Source organism: Schistocerca americana, chromosome 3 (genome assembly GCF_021461395.2).
Source record: "Schistocerca americana isolate TAMUIC-IGC-003095 chromosome 3, iqSchAmer2.1, whole genome shotgun sequence".
Taxonomy (NCBI): Eukaryota; Metazoa; Arthropoda; class Insecta; order Orthoptera; family Acrididae; genus Schistocerca; species Schistocerca americana.
Window position 1 is genome coordinate 232,803,951 of NC_060121.1, and position 22,188 is coordinate 232,826,138.

The 22,188-nt window shown below is 38.9% G+C and overlaps 1 protein-coding gene across 1 annotated transcript in view; it reads right to left on the bottom strand.

Moving 5' to 3' along the window:
* Positions 1–22,188, bottom strand: part of LOC124605275 — a 177,710-nt gene that overhangs the window by 101,521 nt on the left and 54,001 nt on the right. The window contains exons 3-4 of the mRNA XM_047136845.1: positions 13,232–13,391; positions 12,946–13,092 (exon numbers count right to left, since the gene is read on the bottom strand). Of these exons, the coding sequence (XP_046992801.1) occupies positions 12,946–13,092; positions 13,232–13,391 (307 nt within the window). The remainder of the gene's footprint in view (positions 1–12,945; positions 13,093–13,231; positions 13,392–22,188) is intronic.

The following is a 22,188-nucleotide window of genomic DNA, read 5'->3' on the forward strand; positions in this document are numbered from 1 at the left end:
GACCGAGACATGTAACCAATGGCACCCCATACCATCACACCAGGTGATACGCGAGTATGGCAATGACGAATACACACTTCCACTGTACGTTCACCACGATGTCACCGAACACGGATGCGACCATCATGATGCTGTAAACAGAACATGGATTCATCCGAAAAAAAATGACATTTTGCCATCCGTGCACCCAGGTTTGTTGTTAAGCACACCATCGCAGGTGCTCCTGTCTGTGATGCAGCATCAAGGGTAAACGCAGCCATGGTCTCCGAGCTGATAGTCCATGCTGCTGCAAATGTCGTCGTGTGCAGATGGTTGTTGTCTTGCAAACATCCCCATCTGTTGACTCAGGGATCAAGACGTGGCTGCACGATCCATTACTGCCATGCAGATAAGATGCCATCGTCTCGACTGCTAGTGATACGAGGACGTTGGGATCCAGCACGGCGTTCCGTATTACCCTCCTTAACCCACTGATTCCATATTCTGCTAACAGTCATTGGATCTCAACCAACACGAACAGCAATGTTGCGGTACGATAAACCGCAATCACAATAGTCTACAATCCGACCTTTATCAAAGTCAGAAACATAACGGTACGCATTTCTGCTCCTTACACGAGGCATCACAACAACGTTTCACCAGGCAATGCCAGTCAACTGCTGTTTGTGTATGGGAAATCGGTTGGAAACTTTCCTCATGTCAGCACGTTGTAGGTGCCGCCACCAGCACCAACCTTGTGTGAATGCTCTGAAAAGTTTATCATTTGCACATCACAGCATCTTCTTCCTGTCGGTTAAACTTCATGTCTGTAGCATGTCATCTATGTGGTGTAGCAATTTTAATAGTCACTAGTGTAGTAAGCTGCCAATAAAAGATAACTACAGTTATTTAATCCAAATGAGAAAGCAGGAGCTTTTTTCAAAGTAGGATTTATCATTCTAACTTATTGGGTTAAATTTAGCAGGCACAAGCACATACAGTAATAATTTGTATAGTTATATTTTATTGTTAATATAATGTAAAGATTAAGTTTCTACGAATCATTTGTCTTTATTAATGTATACATTGACTCATTCAATATTCCTGAGAGAGTTCTAATTCTTGATGGGATCATAAAACATGATAAATGAATGAGTGGATATGAGAATCACTCTTGACTTCAACTGGTAGTCAGACATTAATAATAAAGTATTTGAAATGTTATTGTTGAGCATGGTTAAACTGCGAACAACAAGGGGTCTTCTATTAGTGGGTTGGGAGCCAGTCACATTTCTAGTTAGCTATGGCATGAACATGCAGACTATTAAAGATTAATAGACAGAATAAGACTAGCATATTGAACAGCATACCTGAAGAAAGGTGCATGTGGTCATATTAATGTGTAATTAACAGACAGTGATTACAAACATGGTTAATAACTGTAAACAATAAAATGCCTATTGCATAGGAAAATCAGCCAGGACAGGAACGAGTAGGTGTGAATCAGCACCAGATTGAAAACATATGTTGGAGCTCACCCACTGTTTGGCCAGCAACATTTTCAACCTAGGCTGAAATCAGAAAATTCCTCCACACATCAAAGCCTTTGGAAGTACTTCCATGTAAGGCAACACTTTCATTGTGAAAATCTAAGCATCAAGATTGGATGGAGTCATGTGAATATCATCTGACTGGCTGCAGTGAGGACTGCAATGTTTGGAGGTCCCTTAACCAAATAAGAACTGGTGTCAGCAGGGCAAAGTCATTGCTTAAGTAATAGGATTTCACATCAGGGAACAGCAAGTCTGTGGCCAAGAACAAGTATTTAGCCATGTGTGCTGAAGCCCTCTCTACCCATTTTCATGCTCAGAAAAAGATCTATTGCTTGCCAGAGAAAAGTTATCTGAATGCAGACTTTGTCAATTCCTTTGTCTTGCTAATTTATTTTCTGTAATCTATGTACATATGGTTATTTAATCATGTTTATATTTTATTGTAAATATTTATCACACTTCTGACATGAGTAAATAAAAAATAAGTGACAGATTTATGATTTTTGGTAAATAGCAGCAATAACAAGGTGAGTAGCCAGATGTTTGAAGGAAATTAGAATTCAAAGGGTATGCAAGTTGAATAAACAATGAAGTGAGTGATGTGCAATTGAGGATGATTGTAGTAAGTACAGAATCAGAAGACGCCATTCATGAATATGGTTTGACTCTTGCAGACACAGAGAGGATGCTAGCAGAGGAAGGGACAGATGGAAATGTACAACATAAAATAGACGCATTACATGAGTGCCTGTCAGTGTGGGAAAGGGTCTGACCACATACTGCCAAATACACAGAAGCATTAGCATCAACAACTGGATTATTGAAGAATCTTGAATGCAGGAGGGATGTATGGAAACATGAACCATGTTTAATAAAAATTTATCCACAACTACTTGCAAAGAACAGCATTGCAGTGCAAGACATAATATGGCGTTGAAAAATGGGAATATGAAGTGATCAGGAAGCAGCTTTAAAGTCTTCCTGCATGTAGCGAAAAGAGAGGGTGAACATAATAATCACCATCAACATTATCAAGAGAATAAGTGTCACAGAGATATCATCTTAAAAATGTAGGACTATTGCAGAATTTCAAAGGAATAAAGTAATAGATCCGTTTCAACCTCACTAACAACTATCAGCAACAAACGGTCAAAAGAAATAGAAAAATGCACAGCATTTCTGTACTGGAAACAGTGCCACCAGTTCAAACTGTTGCCAATCCGGTGTTCATGCAGTTATTAAATCAAGTACCTGGAAGTGTACTACAAAAATATTTTGAAAGATGTGTGGGTAGAGCACCTGGAGAGTATAAATAAAATGTTACTATGATTTAGATCTGCCAGACACGTAAAATTTTGAAGTCTCTGCAGAAGCATATTGTTTTCATAGAAGATTCATGGATGGCTTATCATCAAATATTATAGCACTGATGAAGTACTGAATATAAATGAACACTGTTTATGACACAATGAGCAGAATGAGGTACTAGGACAAATAAAATCACAATAATGTGAGAGCCTGATTCTCTACCATATGATTGTCAGCAGATTTTTACCTCAGTATCAGTAGCAACTACAGGACTGGAAAGTGGTCTATTAGCTGTGTGGGATTAATGTAAATGTTGAACATAAAACAATAGCTTTCATAAGCTGATAGTACTGGAAAGTAAATACACCATGACTGAGTGCCAAGTGATCACAGTACTCTCAAGTTTTTAGAAATTTAGTTATTATTTTCTGGATGTACTATAAATCAATGCATAAGTGACTGAAAAGGCAAGCTCTGTCACTGTGGAATTCAATTTTGAACTCAAATACCTCCCAGCAAGAACTTTATAGTACCCTGTACTTTATCATGACAGCCACCAAGTCTTGAAATCTCCAAGCTGGCACACGCCATCATGAAATAATTCCAAATTAATTTCAACAAAGTAGTGAAAGCAGAGTCAAACATACAAACATTATTATTAAGCATTAAGACAGAGCAACATGCCAATTTAGTCTTGAAGTTGGTGAAGCAAAAAGATGGATGAAGTGAGAATCTACACATATCTAAATCTCCAGGATTTTTTCCCTCCTACAATCATCAGCCCCATGGTAGACCTTGAACATTAAACAACCAAAGGTAGGCATTTGAAGAAACTATTGAGTATATCTATCTTATTTATGCTCATTACAGGCTGAAAAAAGAAGCTTGACAAGGTGGAGGAATACTACAGCTTTAAGAAAATTCCAAAAAAGTGAGGGCAGTATGGCTAATGTGGGGACTTCATACTGATAAATATTGAATGTACACGCATCATCTTAGAGTGACTAGTTTTCTTTGGTGAGGTATTTCATCTTTGCTATGAAAGAGTGGTCTAATCTGTTTTTTATCTGACTTTTGCTGACATGTCTGTATAACTATCTGCACTATTTGTAACAATATAACACAATTTCATTCTCTCATCCACAAGTGTTATTCTGGATACCTTATCACACCGATTTCCTACATGAACATGTGATTTATATCAAAAGATTGATATGTCCATTAACCAGCATTAAGGTTTCATGCAAAACATCGTCCCAACAAAACTGGAAGAAATGTGTGCCATGATTTTTACAGCCCACTGCTGAAGTCAAAAGGGAATTTTGTGTAAACCTTGGTCATCACAGATCTGTTAGCAAAATTTGTACATTTGGACAGCAGCAGCATTACTTCAAAACAATTATAGACTGATTATTTCAAAAATATTATTAAATTCAAAGGACCTCAATTTTGTGTGACGGAATATGTGTATTTGTTAGTGTTGTTGGTCTTCAGTTGAAGGACTAGTTTGAGACATTTCTCAATGCTGCTCTATCCTGTACGTTACATCTACAGCTGTAGTGTGCAAAGCACCATGAGGTGCATGGCAGAGGGTATATCCCATTGTACCAGTTACTAGAGTTTCTTCCTATTCCATTCACAGAGGGAGCATAGGAAGAATGATTGTTCAAATGGCTCTACACATGCAATAATTATTCTAATCTTATCTCACAATCCCTATATGAGTGATATATGGAGGGTTGTAATACACACATCAAAAAAGAGTTTTGCATCACCTCAGTTCCAAGAGTTCCGGAACCTGTATGTAAAATGGAATAGAGATCAACATAAACATCATTTCTGCCCTTTTTATTGTTCATGAAAACCACAAATTGCATGTTGTACCACCATACAGTGAGACCTTTAGAGGCTGTAGTCCAGATTGCTGTACCTATCGGTACCTCTGATATCCAATAGCACGTCCTCTTACATTGATGAATGCCTATATTCATCATGGCATACTATCCACAAGTTCATCAAGGCACTGTTGGGCCAGATTGTCCCAATTCTAAATGGTGATTCAGCATAGATCCCTCAGAGTGGTTGGTGGGTCATGTCACCCATAAACATCCCTTTTCAATCCATCCCAGGCATGTTCGATAGGTTCATGTCTGGAGAACATGTTGGCTACTCCAATTGAGTGATGTTATCCTGAAGGAAGTCATTCACAAGATGTGCATGATAGGGGCGCGAATTGTCATCCATGAAGATCAATGCCTTGCCAATACACTGCCAATATGGTTGCACTATTGGCTGGAGGATAGCTGTCACGAATTGTACAGCCATTATGGCGCCTTCCATGGCCACCAGCGGCGTACGTCGGCCATACATAATGCCACCCCATCACAGCAGGGAAACTCCAACTCCCTGCACTCACTGGTTAGTGTGTCTAAGGTGTTCAGCCTGCCCGAGTTGCCTCCAAATTGTCTCTGATGATTGTCTGTTTGAAGGCATATGCGACACTCATCGGTGGAGAGAATGTGATGCCAATCCTGAGCAGCGCATTCAGCATGTTGTTGGGCCCATCTGTACTGCACTGCATGATGTTGTGGTTGCAAAGATGGACATCGCCATGGACATCAGAAGTGAAGTTGTGCATCATTCAGCCTACTGTGCTCAGTTTGAGTCATAACATGACATCCAGTGGCTGCACGGAAAGCACTATTCAATGTGGTGCATTGCTGTCAGGGTTCCTCGAAGCCATAATCCATTAGGTAGTGGTCATCCACTACAGTAGTAACCCTTGGGCAGCCTGAGCGAGGCATGTCATCAACAGTTCCTGTCTCTCTGTATCTCCTCCATGTCCAAACAACATCATTTTGGTTCACTCTGAGTCACCTCTACACTTCCAATGTTGAGAGCCCTTCCTGGTACAAAGTAAGAGTGCAGACATGATTGAAGCACAGAACTGACCATCTAGGCATGGTTGAACTACAGACAAGACAAGCCGTGTACCTCCTTCCTGGTGGAATGACTGGAACTGATCGGCTGTCCAACTCCTTTCATCTAATAGGTGCTGCTCATGCATGGTTGTTTACATCTTTGGGCGGGTTTAGTGACATCTATGAACAGTCAAAGGGACTGTGTCTGTGATACAATATCCACAGTCAACACCTATCTTCAGGAGTTCTGGGAACTGGGGTGATGCAAAACTTTTTTTGATGTATGTATATTCCTGGAGTTATCATTTAAAGCCAGTTTTTAAAACTTTGTTAATAGACTTCTTTAGCAAAGAGTCTTTCAGTTCAGTTTCTTCAGTATCTCTATAACACTCTGCCACAGATCTGACAAACCTGTGGCTATTCACACTGCCCTTCTCTCTATACATTCAATATCCCCTGTTAGTCCTATCCCCATCGATGTACAAGTCGCCGGAGTGGCGTCAAATCGAAAGACTTGTACTAGGCGAGCGGTCTACCTGACAGGAGGCCCTCATCACACGCCATTATCATTATTATTAGTCCTATTTGTTATGGGTCCCACACATTTGAGTAAGAGTTGCACAAGTTATTTTTAAGCAATCTTCTTTGTAGATTGATTGCACTTCTCCAGTATTCTACCAATAAACCAAAGTCTACCACCTGCTTTATGCACAACTATGTGATCATTCCATTTCATGTCCTTACAAAGTGTTACACCCTGGTATTTGTATGAGTTGACCGATTCCAACAGTGGCTCATTAATATTATAGTCATAGGATAACATGTATTTTTAGTTTTTTGAAGTGCAAAATTTTACATTTCTGAACATGTAAGTTGCCAATCCTTGCACAGTTTTGAAATCTTATCAAGATCCGACTGAATATTTATGCAGCCTCTTTCAGACAGTAATTCATGATAGATAACTGTATCATCTGCAAAAAGCTTGAGGTTACTAATAATATTGCCTACAAGGTCATCAATATACAACATTAACAGAAAGGGTCCCAACACACTTCGCTAGAGCACACCTGAAGTTACTTCTAAATCTGACAAAGACTCTCCATTGACTCTCCCTAGCAATAAGTCTTCAATCCAGTCACAAATTTCACTTGATACCCCACATGATTTTACTTTTGACAATAAGTGTACATGTGGTCTGAGTGAAATGCTTTCCGGAAATCAATAAATACTGCACCTACCCAATTAGCATGATCCAAAGCTTTCAGTATGTCATGTGAGAAAAGTGTGAATTGGGTTACATATGATCAATGTTTTCAGAATCCATACAGGTTGGCATTGAGGAGGTCATTCTGATGAAGAACGTCATTATGTTTGGGCCCCTTTATCTCTGTATAGCTACTGTAACTTACATCCATTTGTAGTCAAGCTTCACTGTGCTTCTACAATTTTACCCCCCCCCCTCCCCCTCTTACCACCCTAATTACTTCCCTCTGTTATGATCCAATTAATCATCCCTTGATGCCTCCTGTTGTGTCCAATCAGCTGTTCCCTTCTTTTATGCAATTTGTGCCATAACATTCTACTCTCCCCAATTAGATTTGCTATGCTGAGGTGAAACATCTCTCTTTTTCAGAAAATCTTTTTTTTGCTTTTACAAGTCTGCATTTTATATTATCTTTGTTTTTACCATCATCAGTTATTCTGCTCTCCAAATAGCAAAACCTGTCTATCACTTCAGTGCCTCACATCCTAAGCTACTTCCTTCTGCATCGCAGGATTTATTTTAACTATTTTCCGTTACCCATCCCTAAGCCTTTTTAAGAGACAATCCATTCAAGTCAACTACTCTTGCAAGTCCTTTGCTGCCTCTGCCTCTGATATAATTACAGTTCCTTCAGCAAATCTTCAGTTTTTATTCATTCTCCTTGAACTTTATTTCCCTTTCCAAATTTCTCTTTGGTTTCCCTCACTGCATGTTCAGTGTGCAGAGTGAACAAAATTGGTGACAGGCTATGAGTCTTCCTCAACTACTGCACCCATTCACTGTCCTTCAACATTCATGACTGGAGTCTGGCTTCTGTACAAGTTGTCAATAAGTTTTCATTCTTTATATTTTACCCCTGAAACATTCAGACTTAAAAAAGGATATTTCAATTGATTTTATCAAAAGATTTCTTTAAATTAAAAAATGATATTAATGCAGATTTGCCATTTTTCAGTCTATCTTCTCTAAGATAAGGTGCAGTGTCAATTGTGCACCACATTTCTCCAGATCCCCAAACTGATTTTACCTCAAGGTTGGCTTCTGCCAGTATTTACAACTTTCTGTTAATGATTCATGTCAGTATTTTACAACAGGCTGTTAATAACTGATGGTTCAGTAATATTCACACTTATCAATAACTGGCTTCTTTGCAATAGTGAATGCTGCATTCTTCTTAAAGCATGAGGGTATTTTGCCTATTTTGTATATCTTATACGCCAGGAGGAATAGTTTTGTCATGGTTGGTTGTCACAAGTATCTCAATAATTCTTAGGGAATGTCATCTACTTCATGTGCCTTGTTTCAACTTAGGTCTTTCAGTGTTTCATCAGATTCTTCTCACAGTATCATATTTCCCATATGATCTTCATCTAATCCTTCTTTTCTGTTCATAATTCAACAGTGACCCTGTGTGTGTGTGTGTGTGTGTGTGTGTGTGTGTGTGTGTTTGTTTGTTTGTTTTATTAGCCTGAAGAAAAGAAGAACTCTTTATCTGATAGTTCAGTTTACTTTCAAATGTGTCAGTCTGTTTATCTCTGTACAGCTATTGTAACTTACATCCATCTGAAACTGCTTACTGTAGTCAATCCTCGCTGTGCTTCTACAATTTAACCCCCCTCCCCCTCTTATCACCATCCTTACTTCCCCCTGTTACAATCTTTTCATGTGGTAAGTAGACACCTCTCCATTTCATATTGCTGGTACTCCATCCATTTTATAGTACATAATCAGTGTTCCATATCTTTCTCTGACCAACAAGTTTGATAAAAAAAATATAGCTAAGCATCAAAGATGTGTCAGACACAATAATCAGACACTTTTACAGGTCACCTGTTTAGTATCTCCATCAGCAGATGTCCCAATGTGGGCAGATGAGTTGGCATGGGTAGAACAGTGGAGTAGTTCAGGAGCCTGTCATGGAGGGTACATTCATCACATCATATGGGCAGACCAGCTGATGGAGGAGGAGAAGGAGAATAGTGTTTTAAAGTCCCATCGACAACAAGATCATTAGAGACAGAGAACAAGCTCGGATTAGCGAAGGATGGGCAAAGAAATCAAAGGAACCACCCTGGCATTTGCCTGAAGTGATTTAGGGAAATCATGGAAAACCTAAATCAGAATGACTGGACATGGGTTTAAACCATCGTCTTCCTGATCTTAAGTCCAGTGCCTGGTGGAGGTGTTTGCTCACAAGTAGCAGGAGGTGGAGACAGATAGCGCTCCTCCAGAATTGAACCACTGCAGACCTAGTCTTGTGCTTCAGCTGAGAGTTGTTGTATGCGCAGTTGTTAGCCATCCTCGCCAATGACATGTCAAGTATATTGTCATGTGCATATCTATGCAGGTTAAGATATTCCACTTCCCACAATTCAGTTAGCATGGCGAGTTTGTTCCACTCATAGCATTCTGTTCTCTGGTAGTTACCAAGTCACCGTCAGCCTGCATAGTAGCCATGCTGACCAACTGTGTCAAGTAGCAGCATTGTTATGCCTATTGCAGATACTAAAACCTGCATCAGGAGGCGATGTGGCAGAGTGCTTTAGAAAAAAACTTGCAGACTGTTGTTCTGTAATATAGGGAGACTTCAGTTTGTCAGCTACAGAATGGGAGAGCCCTCAGATCAAAATTGGTGCCAGAGATAGGCATTCCCATGGCGTTATTCTGGATGTCTTATCCAAAAATTGTTTTGAGCAGATAATTAGAGAACCAAACCAACTCATAAGGATAACATCCTATACCTCCTAACAACAAAACAGATCTGAGCTTTTCAAATTAGCTGACAATGAGGAGAGCATCAGTGATCATAAGGCTGTGATAGCATCAATGACTATGGCTATTAACAAGGACTGTTAAGAATGGTAGGAAAATATTTTGTTCAGAAAGAGAGATAGGATACAAATTGTAGAGTATCTGAATAGCCCACATCAAACATTCAGTGTTGAGGATGAAGATATGGAGCACAAGTAGATAAAATTCAGAAGCCTCATTCAATATGCCTTAGGCAAATATGTTCCAACCAAGATTTTAAGGGATGGAAAAATCCACCATGGTTTAATACCCATGTATGATAGTTGCTACATAAGAAAAGAGAGCTCTGTCTCATATTTCAAATAAATCTAAACCTAGCTGATGAACCAAAGCTGAGCAGAGCAAATATGAGCGTAAGGAGCGCAATGAGAGAAGCAATCAGTGACTATCAAAATAAAGTTACGCCAACTAATGTGACTAAGGACCATAAGATGTTTTGATCTTACATAAAATCAGTGTATGGATCAAAACCATCTGTTCAGTCACTCTATGACCTTACTGGTACTGAAATGCAACATGATAGAGAGAAGGCCGAAATATTGAATTCAGTTTTCTGAAACAGTTTCAAGAAGAGGATCTTAATACAGTCTCTCCTTTCAGACATCACATGAATGCTGAAATGGCAGATTTGAGATAAGCGGTCACAGAATAAAAAAGCTCCTACAATCACTTGGCAACGAAAAGGCATCTGAACTAAATTAGATACTCATAAGACTCTATAGAGATTATGTGAAAGACTTTGTTCTCTTCCTAGCAGCAGTTTATTGCAGCTTGATGCAGCAACAAAGTGTATCTAGTGACTGGAAAAAAGTGTAGGTCAATCCCATTTTCAAGGAGGTTTTAGCATAGATGTCATAATTACAGACCTATATTGTTCATATCAATCTGTTATAGGACTATGGAACATATTTGATGTGCATGTTTTTGGAGAATGAAAATCCTCCTCTATAAAAGTAAATATAGATTCCACAAACAGATATCTTGCAAAACTCAGCTTGCTCTTTTCATCCATGAGTATGGGGAATCATAAACACTGGTGCTCAGTTTGATGCCAAGTTCCTTGAAGGCATTTGATACAGTTCTGTATTGTCATGTAGCATAAGTAGTATGAGCTTACTTAATACTGGACCAACTTTGTGATTGGATTCAAGGCTTCCTTGCAGGTATAACTTAACACATCACTGGTTCCCCTCTTAACAGAACAAAGTTTCACGAAAGGTAATGTCAGGATTAACTGAGATAAGTGGGCCACATGCAGTCCACACCTGATCTAGTGAGTAATGCCAGAAGCTCCACGAAGCTGTCTGCAGATGATTCGGTTGTCTGTAGGAAGGTAGCAAGTCAGAAGACTGTAGAAAACTGCAGGGAGACCTGTGGAGGATTGATGAATGATGCAGGGATTGGCAGTTGTCCCGGAATGTAAATAAGTGTTAGGTATTGCACATATATAGGAGAAGAAATTCACTACTCCATAATTACACTATTAGTGGCAAATTGCCGGAAATAACCCCCCCAGGGTCACTTAAGGTGGCATGACCACATCAAACAAACAGTAGGAAAAGTGGACACCTGACTGAGATTCATAAGAAGAGTCTTAATGAAATGTAATTCATCCATGAAACAAATGGCTTATGAAACACTTATTTGCTGATTCTTGAGTATTAATCTTACCAATTTGGATTAATAGAAGGAATAGTCAAAATCTAACAGAGAGCAACACATTTTTCACAGGATTGTTTAGTTAGTGCAAGATGTCAAAATCACTGGAGGAACTAAAGGGCTATGCAAAAGCAGTAGGAACAGGGCAGAAAGAGAGGGGAAGGGTGGGGGTGGGGGAAGGTCACCCCACAGTGTGTCACTGTACTGCATTTGGGAGCCCTACAAGCTACACACAAGAAATAATTGTTAATGCACAAGGTGGATAACAGTACTGCTGTAAATTAAATTATAGAGAGAGTAGATGAGAGAAGGTACATTGGAAACCATTATGCCATCCTCAGCACAGACATGATTAGGAGAGAATCACATTTGTGTTCCATTCAATCATCTTATTCTGACTTTTCAATATTTCTTTGTTCAGAATACTATCCTTGCTCTCTTAACCAAATTGTAGTGAAAGTTCCTAGTTGATACTTGTGCAGTGTTACTGGACTCAGCAGTGGAAGGCTCAAATTGTGGTAATGGAAGAAATTTTCATTGTGAAATTCCAAACCTCTCAACAGGACTCATGGCATTGGGTTTTGTTTCCCTCTCCTCTCTCTCTTTCATTCTCATCATCAATAATACAAACACATCATTACATATTACATGCAATCATCACAGCCACAGACACAATAAGCTTCACTCCTGACATGTAAGACTTCCTAGCTGATAAAATAGTATCTTGCAAGAACCCTAAGCCACTCAATTAGTAAAATCTCAAGTAAATAGAACTTTGTTTACTGATTTATTAACTGTTTTAATTTTTAATTTTACATGCTGTTTTGCTCTGCTTGCAGGTAATATTTTCTCTAACTTAACAACTGATTTAATATAAACAGATAGATAAAAAATCTACTCACCAAGCAGTGGCAGAGGAACACACACATACAAAAGGATTTAACTTTTACAAGCTTACAGAGCCAGTGACTCCTCCTTCTGCCAGAAGAGTTGAAGGGGAAGGATGAGGGGTGAAGGAAAATGACTGGAGAAGTTTAGGAAAAGGGGTACAATTCAGAAAAGTCACCCAGAACCCTGGGTTAAGGGAGACCTATTGGACAATATGAAAAGGAAAGAACAACTGATTTGAAATTTGATTGAACAACTAATTTGTAATTTTGATAAAATAGATATTTCATTTGCAGTATATCTCAAGATTGTACATCATTTTTGCATATAATTTCCAGTTTAGTCATGAACAATGTGGTTATGATTCAAGAAATTGAAGATTCAAATCAATTTAGCATTACTCCAAAGTAGAATAGCCAGTTTTAACTACATGCTGCAGTTTGTCACAATAAGTTCTTTCTTGTGCACACAGTATTAGCATTTGTTGCTTATTCAGTCTAATGTATGAAAATAAATCTCATTATGCAACAGGCATACCAGCATCATTTACAGAGCTACTTACTGTTAGTACAAGAAGCATTTTTAACATCTACATTAATTTTCTTGTACTTATTATTCATGTAATATGTAGTACAATGCTGGAGATCACCAAAGTTTATAACAGGCTTAGTACCAATCAAAAGCTTCACTGCTGAAGAAGAACTAGAACCTAGAATAACAATACAAGGTGTATCAGAAATAAATTGTTATACCAGTGAATACTTAAACACTATCCAGTGAAATTCTTATTGTACTAAGGTACAATGGCTGAGTACATATTACTTTTCAAAATTAATGCTTGCACTTACTTAATGATATTTTCGAAGCACCTTCAACCTTCTCATAAATATGTGATATTGACGTAAGTCGCCAGTATCCTACATCTTCAGCAGTTACGTTATTGATCCGTACACCACAATCTGTATTTATATTACCACCAAAATATTTTACCTTTTGATATTCATTTTGCTGTAAAAATGAAAGAATATTGTTGTAAATATGGTCACACTTGTGGATATACCTTCTGAAGAAAAATAAGTAAAACATTTGGATAATTTACCCTAAATTACATACAACACCATTAGGAGATTTTAATATTAAGTAGGGCCCACCTTCTTACTCAGAACTTATTCATAATGCATCTAAGCACACATGTTGTTGTTGTTGTTGCTATGGTCTTCAGTCCAAAGACTGATTTGATGCAGCTCTCCATGCTACGCTATCCTGTGCAAGCCTCTTCATCTCTTGGTCTACATCCTTCCGATCTGCTTTCTGTATTCATCTCTTGGTCTCCCTTATGATTTCTATCCTCACACTTAACTCCAGTACTAAATTTGTGATCCTTTTATGCCTCAGAATGTGTCCTACCAACCAATCCCTTATTTTGGTCAGGTTGTACCACAAATTCCTCTTCTCTCCAAATCTACTCAGTACCTCCTCATTAGTTACAAGGTCTACAGCATTCTTCTGTAGCACCACATCTCAAATGCTTCTATTCTCATTTTGTATAAATTGTTTACTGTCCATGTTTCATTTCCATACGTGGCTACACTCCACACAAATACTTTCAGAAAAGATTTCCTGACACTGAAATCCTTACTCAATGTTAACAAGTTTCTCTTCTTCAGAAATGATTTTCTTGCTATTGCCAGTCTAAATTTTATATCCTCCCTACTTCAACCATCATCAGTTATTTTGCTTCCCACAGAGCAAAACTCATCTACTACTTTAAGTCTCTCATTTCCTAATCTAATTCCTTCAGCATCATATGATTTAAATTGACTGCATTCCATTATCTTAATTTTGCTTTTGTTGATGTTCAGCTTATGTCCTTCTCTCAAGACATGTCCATTCTGTTCAACTGCTCTCCCAAGACCTTTGCTATCCCCGACAGAATTACAATGTCATTGGCAAACCTTGAAGTTTTTATTTCTGCTACCGGGACTTTAATTCCTACTCCATTTTATTATACAACACTCTAAAAGCCATGGGCCAAGGGAATCAGGTAGCTGCAGGAACTCTTAACTTCAAAAAAGCACATGACTCAGTACTGCAAGGGATATCAACAATATCTCTACACCAATATCTACATACATACTCCGCAAACCACCACACAGTGTATGGCGTAGGGTACCGTTTATCACAACTAGTCATTTCCTACTCCAAATTTTTCTTTTGTTTCCTTTACTGCTTGCTCAATATACAGATTGAATGACATTGGGGATAGGCTGGAACCCTGTCTCACTCCCTTCTCACTCACTGTTCCCTTTCATGCCCCTTGACTCTTACAACTGCCATCTGGTTTCTGTACAAATTGTAAATAGCCTTTTACTCCCTGTATTTTACCCCTACCACCATTAGAATTTGAAAGAGAGTATTCCAGTCAACATTGTCAAAAGCTTTCTCTAAATCTACAAGTGCTATAAACATAGGTTTATTTTTCCTTAACCTATCTTCTATGAGAAGTCATAGGGTAAGTATTGCCTTGTGTGTTCCCACATTTCTCCAGAATCCAAACTGATCTTGTCTGACATAGTCTTCCACCAGTTTCTCCATTCTACTGTAAAGGATTAATGTTAGTATTTTGCATCCATGACTTACTAAACTGATAGTTCAGTGATTTTCACATTTGTCAGCATATGCTTTCATTGGAATTACTATATTCTTCTTGAAGTCTGTGGGTATTTCACCTGTCTTGTACATCTTGCTCACCAGATGGAAGAATTTTGTCATGGCTGGCTCTCCCAGTGCTATCAGTAGCTCTAACAGAGTGTTGTCTACTCCCTGAGCCTTATTTCAACTTAAGTCTTTCAGTGCTTTGTCAAATTCTTCATGCAGTTTTGTATCTCCCTTTTCATATTCATCTATGTCCTCTTTCATTTCCATAATACTGCCCTGAACTACATCTCCCTAACACAAACCCTCTATATACTCCTTCCACCTTTCTGCTTTCCCCTCTTTGCTTAGAACTGGTTTTTCATCTGAGCTCTTGATTTCATACAGATGGTTCTCTTTTCTCTCAAGGTCTCTTTAATTTTCCTGTATGCAACATCTATCTTACCATTAGTGATATATGCTTCTACATCCTTACATTTGTCCTCTAGCCATTCCTGCTTAGTCTTTTTGCACTTCTTGTCAATCTAATTTTTTAGACGTTTGTATTCCCTTTCACCTACCTCATTTATTGCATTTTCACATTTTCTCTTTTCATTGATTAAATTCAATATCTCTTGTGTTACCCAAGGATTTCTACTAGCCCTCGTCCTTTTACCTACTTGGTCCTCTGCTGCTTCCACTATTTCATCTCTCAAAGTTACCTATTCTTCTTCTAGTGTATTCCTTTCCCCTGTTCTTGTCAGTTGCTCCCTGATGCTCCCTCTGAAACTATCTAGAACCTCTGGTTCTTTCAGTTTATCCAAGTCCCATCTCCTTAAATTCCTACCTTTTTGCAGTTTCTTCAGTGTTAATCTGCAGTTCATAACCAATAAATTGTGGTCAGAGTCCACATCTGCCCCTCAAAATATCTTACAATTGAAAACCTCATTCCGAAATCTCTGTCTTACCTTTATATAATCAATCTGAAACCCTCTGGTGTCTCCAGGTCTCTTCCACATATACAAACTTCTTTGATGATGCTTAAATTAAGTGTTAGCTATCATTAAATTATGCTCTGTGCAAAACTCTACCAGACACCTTCCTCTTTCATTCCTTTTCCCCAGTCCATATTCACCTACTACTTTTCCCTTTCTTCCTTTCTGTACTATCAAATTCCAGTCCCCCATGACTATTAAATTATCATCTCCTGTAACTATCTAAATAATTTCTTTTATCTCATCATACATTTCCTCAATCGCTTCCTCATTTGAAGAGCTAGTTGGCATATAAACTTGTACTACTGAGGTGGGTGTGGGCTTTGTGCCTAACTTGATTACAATAATGAGTTCGCTATGCGTTTCAGAGTAGCTTCCCCATGGTTCCATCCATTTCCCTTTTTAAATTTTCTAATCAATCTACCTGATTAAGGGATCTGAAATTCCACGCTCAGATCTGTAGAACACTAGTTCTGTTTTTCCTGATAACAATGTCATCCTGAGTAGTAACCGCCCAGAGATCCAAATGGAGGACTATTTTACCTCCGGAAGATTTTACCCAAGGCAATGTCATCATCATTTAACCATACAGTACATTCCATAGGGAAAAATTTCAGCTGTAGTTTCCTGTTGCTTTCAGTCATTCACAGTACCAGGCCAGCAAGGCTGTTTTGGGGGATATTACAAGGCCAGATATGTCAATCATCCAGTCATTGGCCCTGCAACTACTGAAAAGTCTGCTGCCTCCTTCAGGAACCACAAGTCTGTTTGGCCTCTCAACAGATACCCCTCCATTGTGGTTGCACCTACGATATGGCTATCTGTGTCACTGAGGCACGCAAGCCTCCCCATCATCAGCAATGTCCATGGTTCATAGGAGGAAGATAACACTAGTATCATCTGCAAAAGTACCAACGCTGCTGGCTGAATGTTAATTGGAAGGTCATTCACTTATATAAGGGAGAGGAGTGAACCCAAAATTGAACCCTGTGTGACTCCCTTTGTGATATCTCCCTAGGTACTAAACTTTTCTACCTTACCAACACTGTTTGAGTTATTCAGCACAGATTTTGCATTCTGTCTGTTAAGTATGATTCAAACCATTTGTGTGTAAAGCCATCAATTCCATAAAATTGAAGTTTTTCTAAGAGTGTAACATGAGATACACACTCAAACACTTGGAAAGACCACAAAAAATATCAACTGCTGATATTTTATTATTTAAGGCCTGTTGCTTAAAGTTTTGTGGAGCAGCATTTTTAATGTATTACATTGCTTCTTCAACAGAACCATTTAATCCTATTTCTGCTGCTACATCTAGAAACCGATTGTTAAAAGTACTTGCAGCTTATGAATTACTAAACACAACATTGTCATTTGGCTTCATCATTATGGTATCTTACACACCAACTGGCTATCCTGTCTCCTGTTTGACAGTATCCCATATAGTTTTAATCTTATTATCTGCATTGTGTGTTTCTGTCTGGACATGCACACTTCTGGGCACTTAAATGACTTACCTAAAAATATTACAGTATTTTTTGCAGTTTGCTAGTAACGTTGGATCTTGACTTTTTCTGGCCTTTACATAAATGTCCCTCTTTCCTTTACATGTGATTTTAATTCCCTTATTTATACACGGCTTACCTATTTTTGAAATTGGTTTTCTGGATAACATTTTAGCAAAACTACTTTCAAATATTGACACAAATTTTCTATGGCATAAATTGAATTTGACATTAGCATCTCTTTCAATATGTGCCTCATCTCGTACCATCTCTTTTAACTTACTCTTAAAACATTGCATCCTGTTCTCATTAATAAGCTTCACTGCTTCATATGAACCTGCTCAAGGGCTGAAAGGTGCAATATTGTTTATTTCCATTAATTGTGCATCATGATCAGATAGTCCATTAACAATTTGGTACACATTAATTGTTTCAGTGTGAGCACTTTCTTCAAACATGTTATCAATCAGGGTCATACTATCTTGCTGCACATGAGTTCGAAAACTAAGTGCTGAAATCAGACTGTAACACCCAAATAATGATTCCAGTTCATTTTTCCTGTCTGTGTCTTTCATAAAATCTACACTGAAATCTCCATAAACTACTAACTGTTTCTTCTTGTCTTACAGGTAGCTCAATAATGTGTCTAGATTTCTCATAAACTGAAAGTTTCCAGTAGGGAATCTGTAGACTGTTATAATTACCAGATTGGTATAACTAACAGTGCACTGCTGGTACACCCCTTATATACAACTATCTGCTGGCTGTGATGTCACTGGTGCTAGTGACATTTCCATATATGGGCATATATTGACTCAGTGTTTCATGTACCAGCTTCAACCATGTGATTGCTGGATCCCACACGTCGCTTCGTTGCAGGCCACCATCTCTACTTAGGGTGTTATTGGTGATTTTTATTTCAGTGGCAGATGTGGACAAGGATTTAGCAAATGCAGTGTGGAGGTAGATAGCTTTTTTGTATCTGTGCACAACTCTGTCTATGAGACATGAGCAGCTGTGGAGAAGAATGTATGTGCTAATATCTGTGTATTTAACTACAAGGTTAATGTTGATTAACTTACACTTAGTTTTCATGTGTTCCACAAGCATTAGTGTCAAATGAGCTGACCTTGTAATGTAATGATAACCAGAAGTAGAACAGCAGCAGTACTTAGATTACATCAAGTGACTGCTTGGGTTAAAGTTACAGTCTTTCTTGTACATACAAACATAGATTAAAGGTGGACAGGGACTGCACTTGTTATGTACAGATGCAAGGGCAATATGCTACAATCCAGATACAGCTTCCAAGTTGTGCTGGCCACTGTCAACTGTCTTCAGCTGCTGCCCTGGACAAAGGTGGCTTTGTTGTTGTTGTTGTTGTTGTTGTGGTCTTCAGTCCTAAGACTGGTTTGATGCAGCTCTCCATGCTACTCTATCCTGTGCAAGCTTCTTCATCTCCCTGTACCTACTGCAACCTACATCCTTCTGAATCTGCTTGGTGTATTCACCTCTTGGTCCCCCTCTACGATTTTTACCCTCCACGCTGCCCTCCAATACTAAATTGGCGATCCCTTTATTCCTCAGAACATGTCCTACCAACCGATCCCTTCTTCTTGTCAAGTTGTGCCACAAACTCCTCTTCTCCGAAATTCTATTCAATACCTCCTCATTAGTTATGTGATCTACCCATCTCATCTTCAGCATTCTTCTGTAGCACCACATTTCAAAAGCTTCTAATCTCTTCTAGTCCAAACTATTTATCGTCCATGTTTCACTTCCATACATGGCTACACTCCATACAAATACTTTCAGAAGCGACTTCCTGACACTTAAATCTATACTCGATGTTAACAAATTTCTCTTCTTCAGAAATGCTTTCCTTCCCATTGCCAGTCTACATTTTATATCCTCTCTACTTCGACCATCATCAGATATTTTGCTCCCCAAATAGCAAAACTCCTTTACTTCTTTAAGAGTCTCATTTCCTAATCTAATTCCCTCAGCATCACCCGACTTAATTCGACTACATTCCATTATCCTCGTTTTGCTTTTGTTGATGTTCATCTTATATCCTCCTTTCAAGACACTGTCCATTCCGTTCAACTGCTCTTCCAAGTCCTTTGCTGTCTCTGACAGAATTACAATGTCATCAGCGAACCTCAACGTTTTTATTTATTCCCCAAGGACTTTAATACCTACTCCGAAATTTTCTTTTGTTTCCTTTACTGCTTGCTCAATATACAGACTGAATAACATCGGGGAGAGGCTACAACCCTGTCTCACTCCCTTCCCAGCCACTGCTTCCCTTTCATGCCCCTAGACTCTTATAATTGCCATCTGGTTTCTGTACAAATTGTAAATAGCTTTCTGCTCCCTGTATTTTACCCCTGCCACCTTTAGAATTTGAAAGAGAGTATTCCAGTCAACATTGTCAAAAGCTTTCTCTAAGTCTACAAATGCTAGAAATGTAAGTTTGCCTTTCCTTAATCTATGTTCTAAGATAAGTCGTAGGGTCTGTATTGCCTCACGTGTTCCAATATTTCTGCGGAATCCAAACTGATCTTTGCCGAGGTCGGCTTCTACCAGTTTTTCCATTCGTCTGTAAAGAATTTGCGTTAGTATTTTGCAGCTGTGACTTATTAAACTGATAGTTAGGCAATTTTCACATCTGTCAACACCTGCTTACTTTGGGATTGGAATTATTATATTCTTCTTGAAGCCTGAGGGTATTTCGCCTGTCTCATAAATCTTGCTCACCAGATGGTAGAGTTTTGTCAGGACTGGCTCTCCCAAGGCTGTCAGTAGTTCCAATGGAATGTTGTCTACTCCCGGGGCCTTGTTTTGACTCAGGTCTTTCAGTGCTCTGTCATACTCTTCACGCAGTATCGTATCTCCCATTTCATCTTCATCTACATCCCCTTCCATTTCCATAATATTGTCCTCAAGTACATCGCCCTTGTATAGACCCTCTATATACTACTTCCACCTTTCTGCTCTCCCTTCTTTGCTTAGAACTGGATTTCCTTCTGAGCTCCTGATATTCATACAAGTGGTTCTCTTTTCTCCAAAGGTCTCTTTAATTTTCCTGTAGGCAGTATCTATCTTACCCCTAGCGAGATAAGCCTCTACATCCTTACATTTGTCCTCTAGCCATCCCTGCTTAGCCATTTTGCACTTCCTGACGATCTCATTTTTGAGACATTTGTATTCCTTTTTGCCTGCTTCATTTACTGCGTTTTTATATTTTCTCCTTTCATCAACTAAATTCAGTATTTCTTCTGTTACCCAAGGATTTATACTAGCCCTCGTCTTTTTACCTACTTGATCCTCTGCTGCCTTCACTACTTTATCCCTCAGAGCTACCCATTCCTCTTCTACTGTATTTCTTTCCCCCATTTCTGTCAATTGTTGCCTTATGCTCTCCCTGAAACTCTGCACAACCTCTGGTTTAGTCAGTTTATCCAGGTCCCATCTCCTTAAATTCCCACCTTTTTGCAGTTTCTTCAGTTTTAATCTACAGTTCATAACCAATAGATTGTGGTCAGAGTCCACATCTGCCCCTGGAAATGTCTTACAATTTAAAACCTGGTTCCTAAATCTCTGTCTTACCATTATATAATTTATCTGATACCTTCTAGTATCTCCAGGATTCTTCCATGCATACAACCTTCTTTTATGATTCTTGAACCAAGTGTTAGCAAAATTCTACCAGACGGCTTCCTCTTTCATTTCTCTCCCCCAATCCATATTCACCCACTATGTTTCCTTCTCTCCCTTTTCCTACTCTCAAATTCCAGTCACCCATGACTATTAAATTTTCGTCTCCCTTCACTACCTGATGGCCATCATGGATATTTTGTCCAATTTCATCTAGTGTCTATTTTCTAAAGTACACTCGGCTAAAGTAGATTTGTCGGGATAGTGTACGCAATAAAACCTCTCATGCTTCTTCCTGCATTGTTCCACAGTGTGTACTGTTGGTCCAACATAAGACTGGCCACACTTGCAAGGTATCTTGTAGACCCCAGGTGTTCCAGAACCTGCTGCATCTTTAACCGGTCTCAGTAACTGATGGATTTTTGTCAGAGGCCCAAAGATTGACTTGATCTTGTGTCATTTTAGCAGGCAGCTTATCTGGTCTGACATGGAGCCACAGAATGGCAAGAAAGCAAGTTTCTTTTCCTGCTCCTCATCAGTGGTCTTGTTGTGAGTCTTGCATGAAATCACTTCATTTATTTGATGGACGTTATAGCCATTGTTCCTGAAGACCTTCTGCAGGTGGCTCAGCTCATGGGGCAGGTTGTCAGCATCTGATATCATTCTTGCACAATGTACCAATGTGTGTAAAATGGTGTGCTTCTGTGCTGGGTGATAATGGCTGATTGCATGCAAGTACAGATTGGTGTGTGTGGGTTTCCTTTAGATGCATCCATTTAATTTTCTGGAGATGAGAACCTCAAGGAAGGGCAATGCATTGTCATTTTTTCTGCCTTTGTGGTAAACTGGGTGTTACTGTTAATGCCACTGAGGTTTTACAAGAACTTGTCAAGTTCCTAATGAGCATGGGGCCAAATTACGAACATACAGAAAGAAACAACTAGGGTTTAAAGGCATGGTGTCCAAGACAATATCCTCAAAATTCTCGATGAAGAGGTTTGCAGCAGC